Source organism: Notechis scutatus, chromosome 3 (assembly GCF_049901735.1).
Source record: "Notechis scutatus isolate UNSWTSFEM ecotype Mainland chromosome 3, rNotScu1.2, whole genome shotgun sequence".
Lineage (NCBI taxonomy): Eukaryota > Metazoa > Chordata > Lepidosauria > Squamata > Elapidae > Notechis > Notechis scutatus.
The window spans coordinates 138529802-138550005 of NC_142011.1; the positions used below are offsets into that span (position 1 = coordinate 138529802).

At 49.4% G+C, this 20204-nt stretch overlaps 1 protein-coding gene across 1 annotated transcript; it reads right to left on the reverse strand.

Moving 5' to 3' along the window:
• Positions 1–3212: 3212 nt before the first annotated feature.
• Positions 3213–16009, reverse strand: FOXF2 (forkhead box F2). The gene is made up of 2 exons (XM_087961214.1): positions 14868–16009; positions 3213–4651 (listed from the first exon to the last, which is right to left on the reverse strand). The coding sequence occupies exons 1-2, from the start codon at positions 15889–15891 to the stop codon at positions 4479–4481; spliced, it is 1197 nt and encodes a 398-aa protein (XP_087817340.1). The 5' UTR covers positions 15892–16009; the 3' UTR covers positions 3213–4478.
• Positions 16010–20204: the final 4195 nt, after the last annotated feature.

Here is a 20204-nt window from a genome sequence, read left to right on the forward strand (position 1 = left end):
AATCTAACCAATTAAGCACCAATTCCTATCAAGCAGCAGAACTTAATGCTTTAGTTTCCTGAAAAAAGGTTTGGGCTGAAATTCACATCTAGCCTCAATCACAGCCGCTGACCAAGTAGGCTGTGTGGATTTAATCTAAAAAAAAAAACCGCCTTGCCCAAGGTCTGAGTTTTATTTCCAGGCCTGCTATGGAGGCTAGTTCAATTTTCTGGGAGTGTAAGACACACGATGCAGAGAACAAACTTGAATTATCTCCAACCAGACGGATCTCAGTCGTGGCCCCAAACATCTTAGGGTATGCTAAGACCTTCACATTTCCCCCCCCTTTCTCCTATGAAATTATTCTGTGTTTGAAGTTGAAGAGGAGCTCATGCTACCGAAAGCAGTGGGACTTACTTCTAAATCCAGAGATCTGTTGCATCAGGTCTTGGTGGTGTTGGAAGATCAAGCCAGTGTGATCCAAGCTAGTCCTGATGCCCTCCAGATGTAAGGAGTGGAAGGCCCAGATTTCTCAGCATTGGCAATCCTGGGCTGAGGATTCTGGGAGTTGAAGTACCTGCATGGGACACCCAACTGGAGAATGTATGCCTATCAGGAGGACGTCAAGGTTGTTAATTGCAGGCAGGCATGCCAGTTCAGTTTTAGTAATAAATCCTATGGTTTTCAGTGCAGTTCAGCTCCAGAGTGGCAGCACCCAATGCATTTGTCCTGGATGGCTCATACCATCTAAATATTTAAGGCCCAGCCCTGCCTGTTGTCTGCTTTCTAAATTGCTACAGGGTTGAATGGGCTGAATATACTGGGATGCGGTACTGGGGAATATCAGAATAAGGGACAGAAGGGATGGTCGTCCTGTCTGCCTCAAACTTTCACCAATTGTTCTGGGAGCCATCGAAACTGAAGTCCGTAAGGAAGCGCCGGGGCCGTTTCTGCTCCCATCAACATGGGTTGCTCGGGGTTGTCGGGGGTGTCAAAAAAGTCAAGATGGCGGTGCACAAAAAAAGCCAAGATGGCGGTGCAGCTAAAAAGCTGAAGGAGCTTTGATCGCACTGTCGGGATCGCCATTTTGATTTTTTTTTTAAACTACGCCCAGAGGATATCCCGATAAGGCTAATTCCTAAATTATTCCAGATGGATTTGCAAATCCGGCTCTGCGAATCTGGCACCCTTGGAACCGGTGGGCTGCCTGCAATCCTCATCGCTTTCAGAGTAAAGAAAATAGTAGCCCAGCGCATCTAGAGAGCACCAGATTGGGAAAAAAGCGATTTAGATAAATGCTGTAAATTGGACAAAGGGCTCGCCTGAATTTCCGGAATTACTTCTTCTCCCTGACTAACAAGTGAACATGAAAGTGTTGTGGGCAGTACAGAACAAGCCTGTTCGGAGCTGAGTGGATTTCTAATCGATAGTGTGTGTCTATATCAGCTTTTCGCTACCTTAAAGTCTTCCGGCTGTTTTGGATTACCACCCCCATCCTCCACGGCCATAAGGCGTGAGGGTTCTGGGGAGGGCAGTTCTGGTCCAACTCTCTTGGAAGGGTGTCTGGTTGGAAAGATTACTCTGTCCCTTATTCTGGGGAGATTTTCTAATACTCGGGAAGAAATCTCTCTTTTTTTTTTTTAGTAGGAAGAGACTACAATTTCGGAGCCATAGCCTTATTTGACCTGCAGCCCCCCAAAGATGCTGCATCACCTCCCCATCATCCCCAGTTAATCTAGAGATGGCGCCTCTTTGATATTTATGTTAGCCACGATTTGCTTAGTTCTAAACACACATGGTGAATTTCAGGGAAAAGCTCCTTTCTCCGTAAAGGCTTTGGACGAAGCAATGCCCCGAGTAAACTCAATAGGGAATTATCTGAGTATTTACCCTGGTCTCGGATCTCCGCCTCAAGGTGGGAAGAAGAGATGGTCCGGATGTGACCGGAACAAAGTCTCGCCGGGTTGAAACCTTCAAGCTGGGTCTTACCAAGTTACTTCCCCGCCTTGCACCCAAAGCGAAGCCCGCAAAACCTGCGCAAAGCCGGGCTCTCTTCCCCCTTGAACGAGGAAGGCAATGGCTCCCCCGCCATTGCTCCCTGTTTAGTTTCAAGCATTAACCGTGGACCCTTCCTACTATATAAAGGGGAGGCGTTACATGCCAAAGGGAAAGGAAGCTAAGCTTGTGTCACATACATTTTATTGGGGGAAATAATTGCCCACCCCAAGAACTTTGTACATCACAAATTTCTGACAAACCAACAAACGTTATACATAAGTGCAAATTATACTCTCTGGTTGAAAAGCGATAGTGTGCGAGTATACACGAAATTTATTTCAATTCTTTTTTTTTTTTTTCCTCAAAGAAACAAAAACAACAAAACGTCAGCAAACTGTGATATAAAACGCTTAAGGGGGAAAACAAAATAGAAATAAACTAACCCCGAAGTGGTAACGTGTCAGGATCTGAAAACTAAGCGAGTTACCCGGATTTGGAAATTGGGAGGTGCCGGTGGAAATACTCGCGTCCTCCCACCCCACCCCAGAAATCAGTGGCGCTTCGTCGGGGTGGTCGATGCCAACGGAGTCCCTTAAGAGGCACCCTGGAAAAATAAGGCATTTCATGCAAAACCAAGAAAGAAAGAAGCCTTGGCCAAAGCAACGATCAAAGGTTTTCTGCATCAACAAATACTTTCGCTTTCGTTAAATTCCCCCCTTCCCCGAACTGTGCATCCCGTACGGAAAGCATGCCTGGCCTCTCTTCCTGAGATCTTCCTAAAGAGGAAAGGAACTTTTCAAGACGCTAAAACACCACGGAGGCAGGACGGCTCTTTCTCCAAATCGGGCCTTCGAGCGGCCGGCCAGCCAACCAGCCATCCTTGTGCCGAATGAATTGTACTGTAACGAAGGACCGTTTTCAATCACCTCTACGATGGCTTGGCTGCGCTCGAAGTCCCCCGTTGGCCGCTGCCGCCTCTAGAAGCCTTTCCCTTCCGATTTGCCGTTGTCTAAACGCGGGCGAGGGAAACGGGGTTAATCGAATAAACGGCCTCGGGTCCATGCGATGCTAATGACATGGGAAGGCGAAGGACTTCCTTTAGAATCAGAGGTCTTCAACCTTGGCAACTTTAAGACTTGTGGACTTCAATTCCCAGAATTCTCCAGCCAGCATAGCTGGCTGAAGAATTCTGGGAGTTGAAGTCCACAAGTCTTAAAGTTGCCAAGGTTGGAGACCTCTGCTTTAGATTACAGGCGAAGTCCAGCTCAAGTGGCCGAGATTGTTTGAGCTACATGGACGACCCCTTTTGCTTCAAGCATCTTTATTTTTAAATATATTTTTTTAAAAAAATAAGGGGGGGGTATTGTGTAGTGAAAAGAGAGCGACCTCCACACCAACGTGCCTGCTGTATGCCCCCACCCCACCCCCCCAAAAAAAACAAACCCACAGGTTGGCTGGCCCCAGGTTTACTCATCCTTAGACTCACTCCACGAAATTACAAACGGGGGAAATCCTATCGATTTCATAAGGCTTGGGTCAAGTCCGAATCCAACCTTTTTAATGTTGCTTTTAAATGAAACCCATAGATAGGAAATTAAATGAAACCGGAAACACGACCTCTTTCGCCTTTGGGAAACGCGGGCTTAGCAAAAGAACAGGGCAGCCTTAGTAGGGACCTGCAGAAACCACCACCGCGCAAAGCCAGCCTCTTTCGTCCCCGGAATCCTCTCTGGAAGGCTGAACTGCAGCTCCCCACCACCTTATAAAATAAAGGGGATGGGGAGCGTGACCTCATTTCTCCGGAGGACCTCGGGCGGAGGAAGGCTGTGCGGCCCAAAGAAGGCTCAGGGAATCCGCCCAGCCCGATCCTAAGCAGGCATTCCCTTCCTCGGGAGAGAGAGAGAGAGAGCACCTCGGAGCTCCTTTGGGATGGGTGTCTAACTAACGGCATCCTCGGAATTGGGCGCCCATCATCCCCCTCGGGGATGACTGCTAGGTGGAAACCAGGAGGGAGGGAACGGTAGCCCCCAACCCCCCTCCAGAGCAATGCGCGGAGTTTGCAACTCGGTAAAGGCAGCGATCCTGTGTATTGGGTTGGTCCCTCCCCCGGGAGAGGGCACACAGAGGAGGGGAATGTCCCTTCCCATGCCTTTCCTCTTCTGCAAGGCGTCAGTCCGGCGGATGAGAGCGGGGCTTCACTTCAAAGGGCCAGGGAAGGATCAAGGGCAAAGCGGCCGGGCCGGAACGAAGCTTTGGTTTCCCGAGTCCAGAGGATGGCGCTGCGCGAGGTCACCAAAAGAAAAAGTGCGTGTTCCCTGCGCTGGCTTCCTCGTGTCGGGAGCCGTGGGGCCGTGGGGGTGGGTGGGTGGGTGGGTGGTTTACTCCGCGCCCTTCCCCGGCCCTGCTGGGATTTTTGGAGCGCTTCTGCAGCCTCCCGCCGCCCTTCACTTGCGGCCGGCCCGGCTGCCGGCTCCTTCCGCTCTCGCCTTAGGAGTCCGCGTTTACATCACACAGGGCTTGATGTCCTGGCAGACGGTTTGGTGGTGGTGGTGATGGTGGTGGTAGTAAGAGCTGCTGGCCGATGGGTGGAAGGACGAGATGCCGTTGAAATTGAGGACGAAATCCTTCCGGTCGCACACCGGGCTGGGGTGGTGCTGGTACCGAGGCAGGCCCACTGCGGAGAGAGAGAAAAGAGAAGGCCAGTCCAAGGAATGCTCGGGGAGGGGGGAGGGGGAAGCAGGGGGGGGGGCTCAGTTGTCCCGGTGTAAAATGGAGAGATGGGACTCCATAGGTAAAGGAAAGGAGATGCCCTCCCTCCCTCTAAGACTTCACTTTTTGGAGAAGGAGGCCCAGGAGTCCGGGGGGGCACTTGGTGCTCTATGTTGGTTCATGTCCCTCATTAAGTCCAAAACAAAACAAAAAAAAAGCCCCCAAACCTCACGTTCAGAACTGTACTAGATCTGAACCAAACCTTTGCCGTTTCTTCCTTTGCTCCCCAACTTCTCACCGCAGAACGTTTGCCTCTGTAATTGCAACAAAACTCTTCCAGGTTGGTGCCACCAATCACACCCCCAAAGTACTTGGGGGAGCAACCTTTTCCGATTCTTCTCTAATCAATTTGTGTGTCTGTTGGTGTGTGCTTCTTTGAATCAGTGTTGACTCCTGGCACCTGCCTGGACAAATTCCCTGCAAGTTTTCTTGGCAAGATTTTGGAAGTGGTTTGCCATTGCTTACTTCCTGGGCTGAGAGGGAATGACTGGCCTGCGGGCTTTGTGCCTGTCTCCCGGTTCTAGGTCAATGCCTGGACAGTCCACCAAACTGGTCCTCTCCCTTACCAGTAGACCTGTTCATTTTGTATTGTTAAGATTTACACCCCTGCCTTCTTTCTGGAGATCAACACTGCATCCTTTCCTTCTTCTGTGTGGGCGTGTTTGTGTGTGGGTGTGTACAACAGTCCTGTGCAGATAGTCTTTATCATCTTTCTACTGTTCTGCTTATTCATGTCTGGATGGCATAAAGCAGACAGGTCGACTCCACAAAGCATCCATACAAAGTCTTTTTTTATTGGTTCATCAGGCATCCTATCAACTCACATTTATGACGAGGTTCTTCTTAATGTCCAATCCTTTGCCTATCTGAATTGTGGTGTAGGGAGATAATCAACTCTCATCCCCGTGATGATTGAAGCGGCTGCATGGTAAAGGATTCAGGCAAGAGTGAGGGAGCCTCCCCCAACCCAACAAGGGTCAATTTAGTGACCAATCCGGATTACAGATGTGACCACATGACATGGACTACATTTCCCAGGATACCTTAACTACATTTACCATGATGCATTCCCTTAAGGGGACAGCTCTCAATTCCTAACTAACTATCCCAAATCCCATTCACTCTAAACCAGGGGTGTCCAACCTTGGCAACTTTAAGACTTGTGGACTTCAACTCCCAGAATTCCTCAGCCAGCTAAGCTGGCTGAGGAATTCTGGGAGTTGAAGTCCACAAGTCTTAAAGTTGCCAAGGTTGGACACCCTGCTCTAAACTGTCTGGACAGCACAGTGGGTGTGTACAACAGTCCTGTGAGATAGGCTGGCCTGAATGAGACTGACTGCCCAAACTCACCCATTATCCACCTCTGTGCCTGAGGTGGAATTGAACCAGAGTTTCCCCACTCATTGTTCAACACTTCCATCATCTCTCTCGCTTGCCTGCATTGACCCTTCACTGGTTACTGTTTGGAAGGGAAGGGATTTTGATAGGGGGCAAAACCTGAGTCCTGAACCAAACGGAACATTTCTCCTAGCCTTGGCATGGCTGGGCCCGCTGACCGGCCTGCTCTTCATTACAAGTGAAGAGATCACCAATCAAAAATGTAACCCAACACCTCCAATTTCTTGAATTCCCCCCCCCTTCCATTTAGAGTTAAGCAAACTGGCTGGGAGGCGAGTCAAACCCATCAAAGGCCCAATCAATCAACCAATCAGTCAGAGGCATTTGGACTCTGTTTGAATTAAAATAAAATTAAAATTAACCTCATCAAAAGGCAGTGGGCTAAACATCCCTTTGTTTTTTGTTCGTCTCATCACCAGCAAAAAATCTTCCATGCTTGCAGCTCAAGGTAAAAATAATGAGAGAAATTTAGACCAAACTCCGCCACCCCTATTTACTAGCTAGCCACTCTAAATGTCACACTGGGAGAGAGGAGGGAGCGGGCTACACATATAACTTGTAGTATGTAATAGTATTTGAGAAGAGCATGATCAATGCTTAGAGAGTCACAATAGGATGGAGAAGATGAAAAGTTTCCATGCTCCACTCCTTCGGTCCCCTTCCTTATTTCATTACAATACTTTGGCTGGAAGTTAAAGCATTTACCACAAACATCCATGCAGAAGGTTTTAGAAAGCACCCAAACTCAAGAAGAGCCATGAAAACCTGCAAAGGGGAATCTGAACTCGAGTGTCATCCCTGATTTCCTTGGGGCAGCTCACCATCTGTTTACTCTTAGGAAAGCTGACCCTCTTGTAAGAGGAGGCTTCAAGGTTTCTGGAAGAGGTTGTTTTCTTCCTACGGCCAAGATGGAGTGCCTGGCCCAAAATCACCCAGTTGGCTTTCATGTCTGAGACAGGACTAGAACTCAATTTGTCCAACGCCTTTAACCACTACAATGCATGATCTGGCCTTGTTATCTTGGGAATCCATTCCTGAATCAGAATTCATGCCCAAGGAGATGGCCCGGCAGGCTTGGAGTGATCCAACAAGTTCCAACACCTCTGGAGGGCACCCAGTTGGAGAAGACCTCAATGAAAGAGCTTTACCTAGTCTTGTTTACACACAAGTCAACCCCATTGAGTTGGGGAACCCAAGGTAAATTTATATAGGAGTTCAATTTCATTCAAATGTTAAAAAAAAAAAAAAAGTCCAAGGGCATGACAATTCTTATAAGCAGTTCTACATTCATAGGCCAGGCAAATAGCAAAGCAGGAGATGCTTTATGGCAGTGCAGCAACTGGATGGAATCCTGCTTGCACCCAATCCCTGAATCACTTGGAGCATAGAAGACAAGAGTCTGGCTGCTCAGATATCTCCTGGTTCCAGCTGGCTAATTTTAGAGCTCGGACTTCATCCAGAGGAAGTTCCAAGGAAGTTCAGCCTGCATACAAACTTCCAGTCCAAATGCAAATCGGTGTGCCTTTTCCTTCAAAGGGTGACCTTGTTTCTTATTTCCCACTTGGCCCTCCTAGGTCTGCCTGGCAGTTTGCAGCCACAAGCCAATGTTACGCTTTCTGTTGGAACTCTATCAGCTTTAACAATAAAGGATGTTTCCTTCTTTGGTTGAAGATCAAGGTCCCCACGGGTCCCCATTCTTTCTCCTTCAATGGAAGCTCCCGTTTCTTAAATCACCCAACACCGGATGCTTACATGGGTACGGACACTTGGCTTCAGAGCCACAGGTCAATCTTATTAATGTTGATTCAGAAGTAAATCTTCTAAATACCCTGTTTCCCTGAAAATAAGACCCAACTGGAAAATAAGCCCTGGCATGGTTTTTTTTTTCAGGATGCTTGCCCTACCCTGAAAATAATCTCCAATTAAGATTGTCAGCCAGACGGATGCATTTGGAACTGTATTTCCCCCAAAATAAGACCTAACCAGAAAATAACCCCTAATGTATCTTTTGGAGCAAACAATAATATAAGACCTGGTCTTATTTTTGGGGAAACACGGGTAATGGTATCAATAAGGGACTCTCAGATAGAGTAGGAATGCAATTTAGACGAACTGTTTCTTTCCTGCCTGAATTTTTTTTCACTTATGCACACATGCGCACACACAGGTACCCACAAAGCTGGGTGTGGTATTTTCTTTCTATGTAGCAATATAGAAAAACCCCAAAGTTTAAATTGCAATCAGATCAGTTAAGACCCAGATCCTAAAGAGCAACATTGTAAAAGTGATGCCCTATTTCTTTGCCAAAGCTCAATTTTGGTCATTTTTAAAGGTTTTTCCTCCTCTCGAGATTGGGGGAAAGACAGAATTAGATACTTTAAAGTTGGCCTGCAGGAACGGTGAGTGTGTTCACTCAGAGAAGGACCTGGGAGTTATTTCTTTCTTTTTTGGCCTCCATATCCACTTTTCGACCGGTCCTAAAGCGAGTTGCGAAAGGAAAGGAATACGAAGCAGCCAAGCAGTCCGAAATGAAAACAGGACTTGGACACCAAGCAGCAGAATCCTTATCAATCATTGAGTCACCATTTGGAAGAAAAGTGCAGGATTCCAAGTGGATTTTCAAGAAAGGACCCCATTTCCTTTTAGGGAGATTATTTCAGGCTTAAAGGCCTTATTATAAAAGTAAATAAATCTCTCCTGCATTCGGTTGATCTCTCCTCCTCTTCCCCCCTCCCCTCAAATCCCGATTTCAAGATAGGCTCCGGTTACCACTTGTGTTAATGGTATTAACAGTACCAGGATTTTACAAGGAGGCTTCCCTGTTTACAACCAGAGCCTCTCGTTTTTTTCGAGGCAGGGTATTTGAGGTCAGTGGAGCTTGGGTGGATTTCCTTCAAGTCACACTTCGCTAGTGAGGGATTTTCTGGTGTCCAGAAACAGCCAAGCGAAGGCTTGGAAAAAGGAAACACAAGGCACAAACTGATTTTAGCCCTGGGATTTTTGCCGTGTAGATTTCCTTACAGCATTTCCTTATAATTTAAGCAGAACCTGCTTGTTCTGCTAAAGGGGCACATCCACATCCACCTCTTCCTGAATCCCACACAGAGAATCATTGATTTCCATGGGCTTTTTTCTTTCTTTCTGCAGAGACCTGGTGAATGCCCAGAAGATCCCAAAGGCTCCCCGGAGGGGCCATCTTGCGCTTTTTAACCTGTCTTAAATGGAGTCAAAAATTTCCCCAAAGGCAAAGGATGTATTTTACTCCTTAGGTTGCCTGGCTCTGTTGGAGGATGCAATTCGGCCTCAGTACACCCAGGAATGATATTTTAGCTGACCGGGCACGTGAATCCAGGCTCTTCTGTCCTCCAACCAACGGTGTGGTGTGGTTGTGCATCCGAGCTCCTGGGAACTGGAAAGCACCCTTGACTCTTCGTAAAGATGTAGAAAGGGCAGGAAATGATTTCAACTGATGGGCTAGTACTTACTTTTTGACTTTCTTTACTAAGAAAGTAAAACGAGTTTCTGAGAGAGCTTGAATAGGCCCATCCATCCACCCACCCACCCATCTCTATGGTTTGCTAGCCAATCAATGCAGGAAGATGGGAGCTTTGTCCTTCTCTTTTTCCTTCCAGACATAAAGAAGTTAGAAGAGTTAGCTTACATGCCGTCTTTCCTCCCAAGCGTTGTGGCTCCCCCAGTGCAAGCGGCTTCAGCTGAGATTTTGTAGCGTTTTCGAGAAGGCTATTGCTTGCTTTCAAAAAGTAAACCTGTCCCCGTTGTTCCCAACTCACGTCCAGCGACGCTGCAAGTTGGGGGGGTCAAGTAGCGATTGAAACGGTCCCTCTCTTTCGCCTCTTCGGTTTTGGGTCTTTTCTGCTCAGGTCCTTTCTACTCAAATCAACCGCTTCGCTTGGATTTCCGCCGCCTTTCTTAGGCTCCCACGAAAGGCCGCAAAGTTTTATTGCAACTCTGATTCTCAAGCGGTTCGGCTTGGATTAAGGGTGTGCCAAAACAAAACAAAACAAAAATAAAAACAAAACAAAACAAAAACCGCCCGACTCTCCCTTTCTTCCCCTTCTTCAAATATCCGGGGGGAAAAACGAGGTCTCTGGTTCCAATCTCGCTCCGCCTTTTCCAGGGCTAACCAGAGATTCAAACAAGTGGTGATGTGGAAGTGTTACCGATTCGATCGCGATTCGACTCGAGTGGCCGGTTTAAAAAACAAAAACAAAACCCAAAATCAATTGGGAGAGAAAGAGAGGCGATTTTCCTTCCAGCCTAGAAAACGACCCACCGGAAAAAAAAAAACTCGCGTAGATCTCGAGATCTTATAGCAAGGGCTCGCGGCTGGATGGGGAAATAAATCCTCTGTGTGTATTTTCGAGACTCCCGTAACTGCTCGCTTCGACCCCCAGACCCAAGATTTTGGAAACTGGGTGGCGTGGACCTCTCTTGTCCTCTCCAGGGCCGTAGGCCTTGAGGCCTGGCTGTAGTGCCTTCCGTTGCAAACGCGTGGGGTTTATACCAAGAGGGAATTGATTCTCCTCGGAAAATCTACCTTCGGACCCTTCCGAACGCGTCCTTTTTTCACCGATGGCTTTTTTTTTTTTTTTGCATAGCCCTGTCAGCTCCGAATCCTGCCTTCGCTTTCAAAAACTCCAGTTTATGGGCTAAACGTGTTAGAAAGCCCCGTTGGTTTACATTGGACGTTTTTGTTTTTCTCCTCCATATATTAGCTTCTCCAGGAGAGTCCACTACAGAGGATTGAACACCGTCGCCTTCAAGGAAAACCAAGGAAAACCCGCTTGCCTTTTTGAAAGCACCTTTGGGACACCGTGAGGGTTTAGGTTTCCAGCCGACAAGAACCACAACCAGCTGTGGTTGCCAGCTGTGAAAGAAGGATCTTTTGCTTTCTCATTATACTTGGGCATAAGTTGTCTTAAAAACCCGGCTAGCTAGGATAACGAAAAGATCACTTCGTCTGAGAATTACTCCGTTCAAAAGTTACCCGGATTTGGGTGGGAGGGGTGGAAAGACCTTCGTTTCCTATCTATGCTTACTCACAAGTAAAGCTCAGGATTCACACCCCAGGTTAAGCAGGGTATATTTCCCTCCCTTAGATACACACACACACGTTTAAAAATCGGAAATAGGAAACTCTGGGTCCGTAGCTTCTTCAGGGACGGACACAGAGCTTATTTGGGAAGGTCTAAGTGATCTCAGGGAACGCCCTTCTAAGTATCTCTTGAGCGATCGTACTTCATGAAACAGCTTTTTTTAAAAAATCAAGCTTGGGAGCTAATGCTCATTTCTCGGAGAGCAAACCTCGCGAAGACCATGGTGTAAATACTGAGATCTTATCCCCCTTTTTTTACACTTAAGGAACCCAAAGAATAAGCAGCAACTCAGCCTGCGTAGAAGCCCTCAAAAAAAGGTTATCCAGAGTCCCACCGTTGCTTAAACCAGGTTAGGGATGCTTAAGCCAGGTTAGGGATCGGACTACAACTCCGCCTGCTCCTTTAAAGGAGAGATGTGTAGTCAGGAATTAGGTTATTCCGATTACAGCCCTTTCATGATCAAGAAAAAGGAAGGAACAGAAATCGTTGGTGTTATGGAACGTAAAGGAGGAAAAACACCCTGCATTTTCCTGGGGAGTTGTATTTCGCGTAGAATTCGTGCAGGAGCATTTTGTTTGTGTATTCATTAACGTCAACAACCGAAATTATATTTAGATCTTCAGAACGGAAGCATTAGGAACTGGAAGAGGCAAAAAGAAAAAAAACACAATGTTTTCCAGGGTCCTGTCTTACTTCAATTCTTCCCTGTTCTTGCTGTTGTTGTTAACATTGCTGCCGTTATTATTACACCAGTTTTAAGAAGAGACCTTTCAGGGGGCGGTGGTTTTCAAACTCCCCCGCTAAAAACAACTGCGCCGAGATGGGGAGGCCGTTTTGCGGGAAGGTTTCTGCCGCTGATTGACAGCAGGTCACCGAGGAGAAAACCCCAAGCAGTGGACAAGGTCGTCTGTATTTGTGACTTGTTGAAATTCCCATAAAATTGAACAAGACCTCCCTCTCATCTGGGTTAAGTCAAGCTCCGGAGTCCCCTTCGGTGTGGTCCAGCCCCAGACTGTCTTTGTTTAGTTAACCTTCGAGACCCACGTTTAAAAGGGTTATTTGGAGAACCCATCTCCTCCTCTTTCCCCCCCTCCCAACCCCAGCTGAACATCTTTTACCCATTTCGAAGCCTTATTTTCTCCACTCTTTGCTCTCCCCCGGATTTTTCAAGGCTTAAAAACAAAACAATATCTTGCGAAGAGACGATCTCTCGGCAGTTCCTTCCAGTTATAGAAATAACCTGAACACCCTTTTGTTTTGGGGTTTTTTTTTTGTATGCACAAATGCACAAAGTTGGGCTTCTTTTCCCATACCATCTGCAGAACGATTTGCAATTACACCCTCCCCCCCCCGCTCTTTTTTTTTTTCAATTAGCTCGGTACAACACTGGGTATTATTATTTTTATTTAAATAAGCGTACTACTAAAGTTCCTTTAGAGATTTAGCGTTTTCTGCCTTCTGGGGAAGAGAGAAAGGGTTTGAACCCAGTAAAATTCCCCCAGGGAAAAAATATACTAAAGCTGAGCATTACCTACACAGGAACACACAGCCTGGGAGTGTGTAAGGGAAAACTTTCAGCGATTTCACAGGATACAGAAACAATACAATCCCCACCGTCTTTTGCTGGGACGTTTACCGATTCCCAAGAGTCAAGAGTTTAAAAGGCCTCCTTTTGCGAAGACGTGTGCAGGAGGGCAAAGTAAAAAGAACCCGAACGCAACAGCAACTACTCCAACGGAGCAGGGCCTGGGACGGAACCCTTCTTGATTGATTCAGTCCCGGTCTCTCTCTCTCTCTCTCTCCCTCCCTCCCTCTCCCTCTCCTCTTTCCTCTCTCTCGCTCTCTCTGCCTCTTTATCCAGGTTTACTTCTTCGAATGAGAAGTCATCGCATTCAGTTTCGCGCGCGTGTGTGTGTGGGGGGGGTTGCTTTGAAACACCCCCTTTAAATTTTACCTTGCCTGAAGGCAAAGTCTAAGGATCCTTAGCACCGTCCCGGAGGGGTGGGGAGGTTAAGAAAAACCCGGTACTCCAGAACTTAGAGTGAGTTGTACACATTGCTGGCGCCTTTTCCTAATCTGAGTTGAGAGGGGTGTGTGTGTGTGTGCCAGGAACAGTGGGGAGAACTGCACCTCGTAAACACCACGTAGCTGGGGTTCTTTGAGTGTGGAGAAGCTCCTGGATGCGACTGCCGCCTTTTGTCTTCCGGGGGTGGTTGGTGAACTAAGGTTTGGGGTGGAGGGTGTAACGAGGGAACGAACAGCGGAATTCGAGACTCATCTTGAAAATGCCAAGATGCCCCGCGAGGCTAAGACTGCAGATGTGAATTTCTCTGCTTAACCCAGCACTACCTTTCTCTAACCCCCACCCACCCCGCAACAATTCGGCCTATTCCTTTCGTCCCATCCCCCTAGAAAGCCTTTGCTTTCTTATACCAAAGCTGGTGTTTTCTCTGAAAACATCTGTACTGGAGAAGGACCTCCTCGGCTTGTTATCTGACAGCTACAGCTTAACTTTAGCGGGGCGGAGGGATTTGGGGGTCTCTCTTCAGCACTCGGGATAAATTTTTGTGATATTTTTTTTTAAATCTACCCTAAATTTCACTTCGAGGTGGGAGAAACAATGCGATTCCCCTTGAACGCATACACACACACACACCAATCAAGTCAATTACTGTACACAGTAGAAAGAATCTAGATCAGATACTGAACGGCAGCATATACAAATCCAACGTTCCTATCCAACGTCCCGATCTGGCTGCGATTCTGAGCAACGGTAAGTTTGCTTAGGATCGCGGCCAGATACTCTCAGATTTCTCCCTCTCCCCACCCCACCCCCGCCCGCCCCACCTCGAGCCAGGACTCGCTTCACTTTCTTCTCTCTAGACCCTTCAAGAACACAATTCTCCAATCTATACATGTGAGTAAAAAAACAACAACAACCACCACCCACAATTGCCTCATTTTACACCTTCACCCTAAAAAGCTAACGCTTCTATTGAAGTGGCAGTCAAGTCCGTATTCTGAAAATCTCCTGCAAAGGACAGATTGCGGGCTTATGGTCTTCAAACTCGGTGTTTCTCAACAGGATTGGACCATCTATAAACCATTAGATGGCCTTTAAAGTACCCCTAGAGCCGGAAACGACCAGCACTTATGTGCCAGGGGGGAAAACCTTTACCTTTCAAAGTACCAAAGGAGCGGGATTTCCAAACGCGACTGGCGAATGCCTGCAAGTAGGAGCAGGGAAGGGGAGGGAGGGCTGCCCTTCTGGGCTCCAGTGGGTGAGACTGAGCCCCCGGGGCTATTCCCATTGCTTTGGGGGGGGCGGGGGGCAAGGCAATATTGACTCGCGGAGAAATGGTTCCCGGGGAATCTTTTCGATTCAAGCCAGCTTTAAGTCTCGGAGCTTCCAAGTTATGTGCGTGCCTAGGCTTGAATTTCTGCCCTCCCGGCCCGAGACTCGGCTCTGGCTCCGGCCAACCTTCGCGGAGGGTTTTTGCTTTCCAGATTCCCAGGAAAAGAGGCCTCAGCCTTTGAAAAGGAAGCAAGGGAGAAAGAGGAAAGGGAGGGAGGGAAGGGAAGGACAGGACGGGGCGGCTGCGGTACCTGAGAGGTCTTCCCTGCCGTTTTGGTGCAGGTAGCTCTGCTCCAGCGAATAGGAGGCCATTCCCGAGTGGATGCCGGCAGGGGCGGCGGCGGGCGGCGGCGGCGGTGGCGGCGGCTGCAGGGCCTGCTGCTTGAGATAGGGCGAGGCCGCCGAGGCCGTCCAGTGTCCGGCAGGGCTGCCGTAGGGCGAGTGGCACTCGATGGCGCTGGCCATGGCAGGCGAGGAAGGCACTGGGCTGCTGCTGCTATCCGGCCCGTAATCCGGCCCGTTGGACGGCACCGGGCAACTGGCCATGTACGTGGAACCCGGGTTAGGCGACATGTGCGGGACATGATGGGCGTCGTAGGCAGCGCCGGCCTGCATGACGTCCAGAGGGTTGTAGCCGCTGGGGTGGCAGCCCAGAGGGGCGGCCGGCCCGGCTTGGAAGTCGAAGCCCTGCGGGAGGAAGCTGAGCCCGTTGACCATGCGGTGGTACATGGTGGGCTTGAGCGCCTGGCATTTCCTTCGGAAGCCCCGCGGGCGTCGTCGGAAGGAGCCTTCCTCGAACATGAACTCGCTGGCTGGGTCGATGGTCCAGTAGTGGCCCTTGCCCGGCCGGCCAAGCCCTTTGGGCAGCTTGATGAAGCACTCGTTGAGGGAGAGGTTGTGCCGCACCGAGTTCTTCCAGCCTTGGTAGGCGCCGCGGAAGAAAGGGAAGCGGGCCTGCAGGAACTGGTAGATCTCGCTCAGCGTCAGCCGCTTGGAAGGCGAGCTCTGGATGGCCATGACGATCAGCGCGATGTAGGAGTAAGGCGGCTTCTCCGGCCGCCGCAGCCCCGAGCTGGCCTTCTTGGGTTTGGAGGGCGCGGAGGCGGAAGCGCAGCCGCCGGAGTTGTTGCCTCCGCCGCCGCCGCCGCCGCCGGGGGTTGTAGAGGTGCTGCTGCCCGTGCTGGACGTCTCCAGGGCGGAGGGAGGCAGCGGAGGCGGCGGCTGGTTCATCAAGGCCGGGCTGCGAGGCACCGGGGCCCCGATCTCGGAGCTCATGGAGGCTGCTCCTCCTGGGCCACCTCCTCAGCGGTCTGGCAGCGGCGCCCTGAGCATCATCTCTGCCTCCTCCCTTGCGCAAGCTTTTTCCCCCGCTCCCGGTCTCGCTCGCTCTTGCACACAAGCCCAGCGCCCCCTTCCCTCCCTCCCTCTCCTGTCTGGCCCCCTCCTTCTCTTTCTCCACCGCCTCCTCCTCCTCCTCCTCTTCCTCCTCAGGAGCCTTCAGTTCTCCCGGGCTCCGCTCTCTGCCCCCTGCCTGGTGGCCTCCCGAAGCCTTTTAAAGAAGAGGAAATCCATCAAACCCCTGCGCCGCTTTTGCGTTAAAGGCAGCGCAGCCAAACAAAAGCTGCGGCGGGCTATCGCCTGGAGAGGAGTGTGGGAGCGTGCGTGTGGGAGAGGGGGAGGGGGCGCCGAAGGAAAAGGAGGGGGGAGGGTAATCCCTTCTCCTTCTCCCCCCCCCCGCTTCCCCTCCTCCGCTGAATTTATCCCACAACTCAGGCCAGAGGGAAGAAGAGAGGAGAGGCGGAGGGCGGGCGCTTCTCGGTCCCACTCCAGCTGGCTTCCGTCCCACTACCGCCTCCAGGCCTGCGGGCTCCCCGCGGAGGCTCCAGATCCCTCCGGCTGCCATCTTCGGGACACGCCATTCTGTCATCCATCAACTTGCCCCCTCAGGCAGTGGCCGAGTCTCCCCAGGCGCACGCCTAGCTAGCTAGCCCCAGGCTCCTCAAGGTAAATGGCGTTTGGGGCCATCGGCCTTTCCCTTCGCTTGGCGTGAGGAGGGCCAAGCATTTTCGCCTTAGCCCGAAAGGACCGCTTGTGGGATTCGCTCCTTTGGCTGGGGATTCCCAAGGGGCTGAATTTGGAGAATGGCTCCCACTCCGGTGAGCAGGCGTCTTTTCAGAGGGCACCAACATGCCATCTAAGCTGAAGCGGAAGGCAACCGGCAATCGATGGGTCTTCTTCTTACTCTAGACCAGAGGCCTCCACACTTGGCCACTTTAAGACTTGTGGACTTCAGCTCCCAGGCTGGAGAATTCTGGGAGTTGAAGTCCACAAGTCTTAAAGATGCCAAGTTTGGGGACCCCTGCTCTAGACCCTTGGCAATAAACATTACAACTTCTGGATTAGGTGCAGCGCTAGCCCACCTCAGAAGCCAAACGGCAGTGGTCGCCCTTAACCAGGGGGTCTCCGAACCTTGGCAACTTTAAGCCTGGAGGACTTCAGCTCCCAGAATTCCCCAGCATTATGTGCACACTTAATGCACCTAAGAGATCTGTATTCACAACAACCCTCCTGAGAAGCCAACCGAGCTTGGTTAATGTATTGGGGCTCTTTGTCTGGGGTTTTTTGTCTAGCGTTGCTGCTGGGGAATTCTGGGAGTTGAAGTCCTCTAGGCTTAAAGTTGCCCAGGTTGGAGACCCCTGCTCTAGACCCTCGGTAATAAACATTACAACTTCTGGATTAGGTGCAGCGCTAGCCCACCTCAGAAGCCAAACGGCAGTCGTCGCCCTTAACTTTCAGACAGGGGCAGATTTGCAAATGTGTAGCCCGATCCTGACGTACTGGTGTCTCTTAGTGGAAGGCAGACATCAACCTGGAAAGCTTTCCCCTCGGGCGCAAGAGGCCTCGGGTGGTGCGTGTCCACCTATTCCTGCAGGTGCGCTTAGCATCCGGAGCCGGTAATTCCGAGAACTGAAAGCAGAGTGAATCTATTCCGAGGGCATGCCAGACACGGAGCTCTTTTTCCTAAACCCCTACATTCCTTTTCTTTCAAGGCAAGAAACCCTGTTTGCCATTTCTGCTCACCGTTTCTTTCCCAAACCACTTTTCAAAGGCCGTGCACGAGGGCGCATACACACGTACGCAGGGTTCAGTCAGTCGAGGGCAAAATCTGGGAAGGCAAGACCGCGATTTCAATTTCGCAGAATTGAAAAACGGAGGCTTTCTCGTGAAAAGATGATTTAAATCTCTTCCAGAATCCTACATGTCTTCTGTGTTCTAATATTAGAAACGGAGCTCCAGGCGTCCTGTTGTTCACCCTAAGAAATATTTATAAGGGAAAGGCACTTCACAAATTATGTTTTTTTTTTTCCTGCGGAAGATCTACTTGAAAAGGTTCTGGAGGCATTTCGTTGTCCTGAATCTGACATACCCAGAATTCCAATTTACAAACACAATCCAGTCTCTCCCCCCACTGTAATGAATCCACGGATTTTGAATTTTAAATCTTCACGCTTCCCACCTTCAAACCAAATTCTCTCTGCTCTGAGGACAACGAAGCCAAACCAACGGAACTCAATCAGGCTTGAACCTGAAGATGGGATCCTAACACTTTGAGCAACTCAAGCCTGGCTTTTCCAACCCTACAGGGGTCCCCAAACTTGGCAACTTTTAAGACTTGTGGACTTCAACTCCCAGAATTCTTTGCTGGCTGGAGAATTCTGGGAGTTGAAGTCCACAAGTCTTCAAGTTGCCAAGTTTGGAGATCTCCTGAGTTAGGAACATGTAGTTGAAGTCCACAAGTCTTCAAGTTGCCAAGTTTAGTTTAGTTTAGTTTACTTTTATTGTCATTGCACCTCGTACAACGAAATCAAACACCATCTTCAGTGCACAGCATGACCATGACCATGAAAATAAACACAAACACACATCCTTCATCCTTCACACATTGAACCAAAAATCCCAGACACCACATCAACACTGCACTATACAGCAGAATTCAAAAGAGCTACTGGCCTGGGACAGAAGCTGTTTTTCAGCCTATTTGTCCTTGTTTTTATTATCCTGTACCATCTGCCAGATGGTAATAGTTCAAAAAAAGGGTTCCCAGGATGAGATGGATCTTTGAGGATGTTTTGAACTTTCTTAAGGCAGCGGGAGCTATAAAGCTCTTCCAAAGAGGGGAGAGGGCAACCAATGATCTTCTGGGCAATGACATTAACCCTCTGAAGTGCTTTCCTATCTGCCACTGTGCAATTGGCAAACCATACAGAGGTGCAGTATGTTAAAATGCTCTCTATGGTGCAGCGGTAGAAGGTCACCGGCAGTTTTTCATTCAGTTATTGTTTTCTGAGAAGCCTCAGGTAGTATAATCTCTGCTGGACCCTTTTGACCAGGGCTGCAATGTGGGCACCCCAGGTCAAGTTTGGAGACCTCTAAGTTGGGAACATGTAGAGTTGAAAGTCTCTGCTTATTTCACCCACTTGGCAACTGATTCGATTGATCGATCGCCAAAGTGCTTCTAGGTGGGGAAATCGACTGGGTATTGATCTTGGATTGAAGAGAGCCAGATTCCTAACCAGCCATGGCAATTTACTGGATGATCCGAAGGCCAGCCATTCTCTTTGGCGGGGATGTTGTGAAGAGGATAAAATGACTCTTTGGGTAACTGAGAGGTTAAGGGGTGTGCATAAGTGCACAATCGTGCCTACCGTTCCTGTCCTATGGTCCCCAATTATTAGTTCCTATTTCTTGTATTTAAACTTGTGTTTATTCTTATTTCTATCATGTTTGTAAGCGTTTGACAAAAGAAATAAATAAATAAAGATAAAAAGAAAAATAAACCCAAGATAGAAATCTAAAGCAACTAATATCTATGGAGATTCTCAGTCATCCAGATCATGGTTGTCTTTGTTTCAAAAGGCAAAACTGGACTTTCTTGGGGATTGTTGGGGTTGTTGTTTTTTGGAAGACATTTCTCCTCTCACCCACGAAGCTTCTTCAGCCTCTGACTGGATGGTGGGGAATGGAAGGATTTATATCCCTTTCAGACAGTTGGCCACTTGGTCAACCAGAACTGAAGAAGCTTCTTGGATGAGAGGAGAAAGGTCTTCAAAGAAAAACCAGAAAGTCCAGTTGCCTCTTGGGAAGAAAAAAAAAAGGGAAAGGAAAGGAAAAAACAAATTGGGACTAGCCGACCAACATTCCCAGGATCCGAGGTTCCCAACTGCTGCTCCTTTCAGGTCGGGACGGAGGGGCTCCAAGAAGGAGTTTGGCTTGGCTCCCAATCCACTCCTCATGCCAAGGGTGCGGGGACTTTTTCAAATCTCCCGCGCCTGCCCACGTGCAGCTGAAGCTACCCCGAGGCCAGCTGGCTCTCTGGGTGAGCCTTAAGCCTCAGCAGCGTTGGTGGTGCCGCTCCGAGGTGCTCTGGGGGCCCGGGGAAGGCAGGGGAGGGGCGGCGGCTGGTGGTGCTGGTGCTGCTGCTCCTCTGGCCGCTTTCAGACAGTGACCTGGAGGAGCTGAGTGGAAGCAGGCTTTTTCCATCCCCGACCCTCCGCCAGGCTCATACCACCCACCGAGCCCAAGTGTCA

Coding starts and splice junctions, on each gene's coding strand:
- FOXF2 (XM_087961214.1), bottom strand. CDS start 15,891: ATGAGCTCCGAGATCGGGGCCCCGGTGCCTCGCAGCCCGGCCTTGATG. Junction 4,652..14,867: donor CGGCAGGGAAGACCTCTCAG/GTACCGCAGCCG, acceptor CTCTCTCCGCAG/TGGGCCTGCCTCGGTACCAG.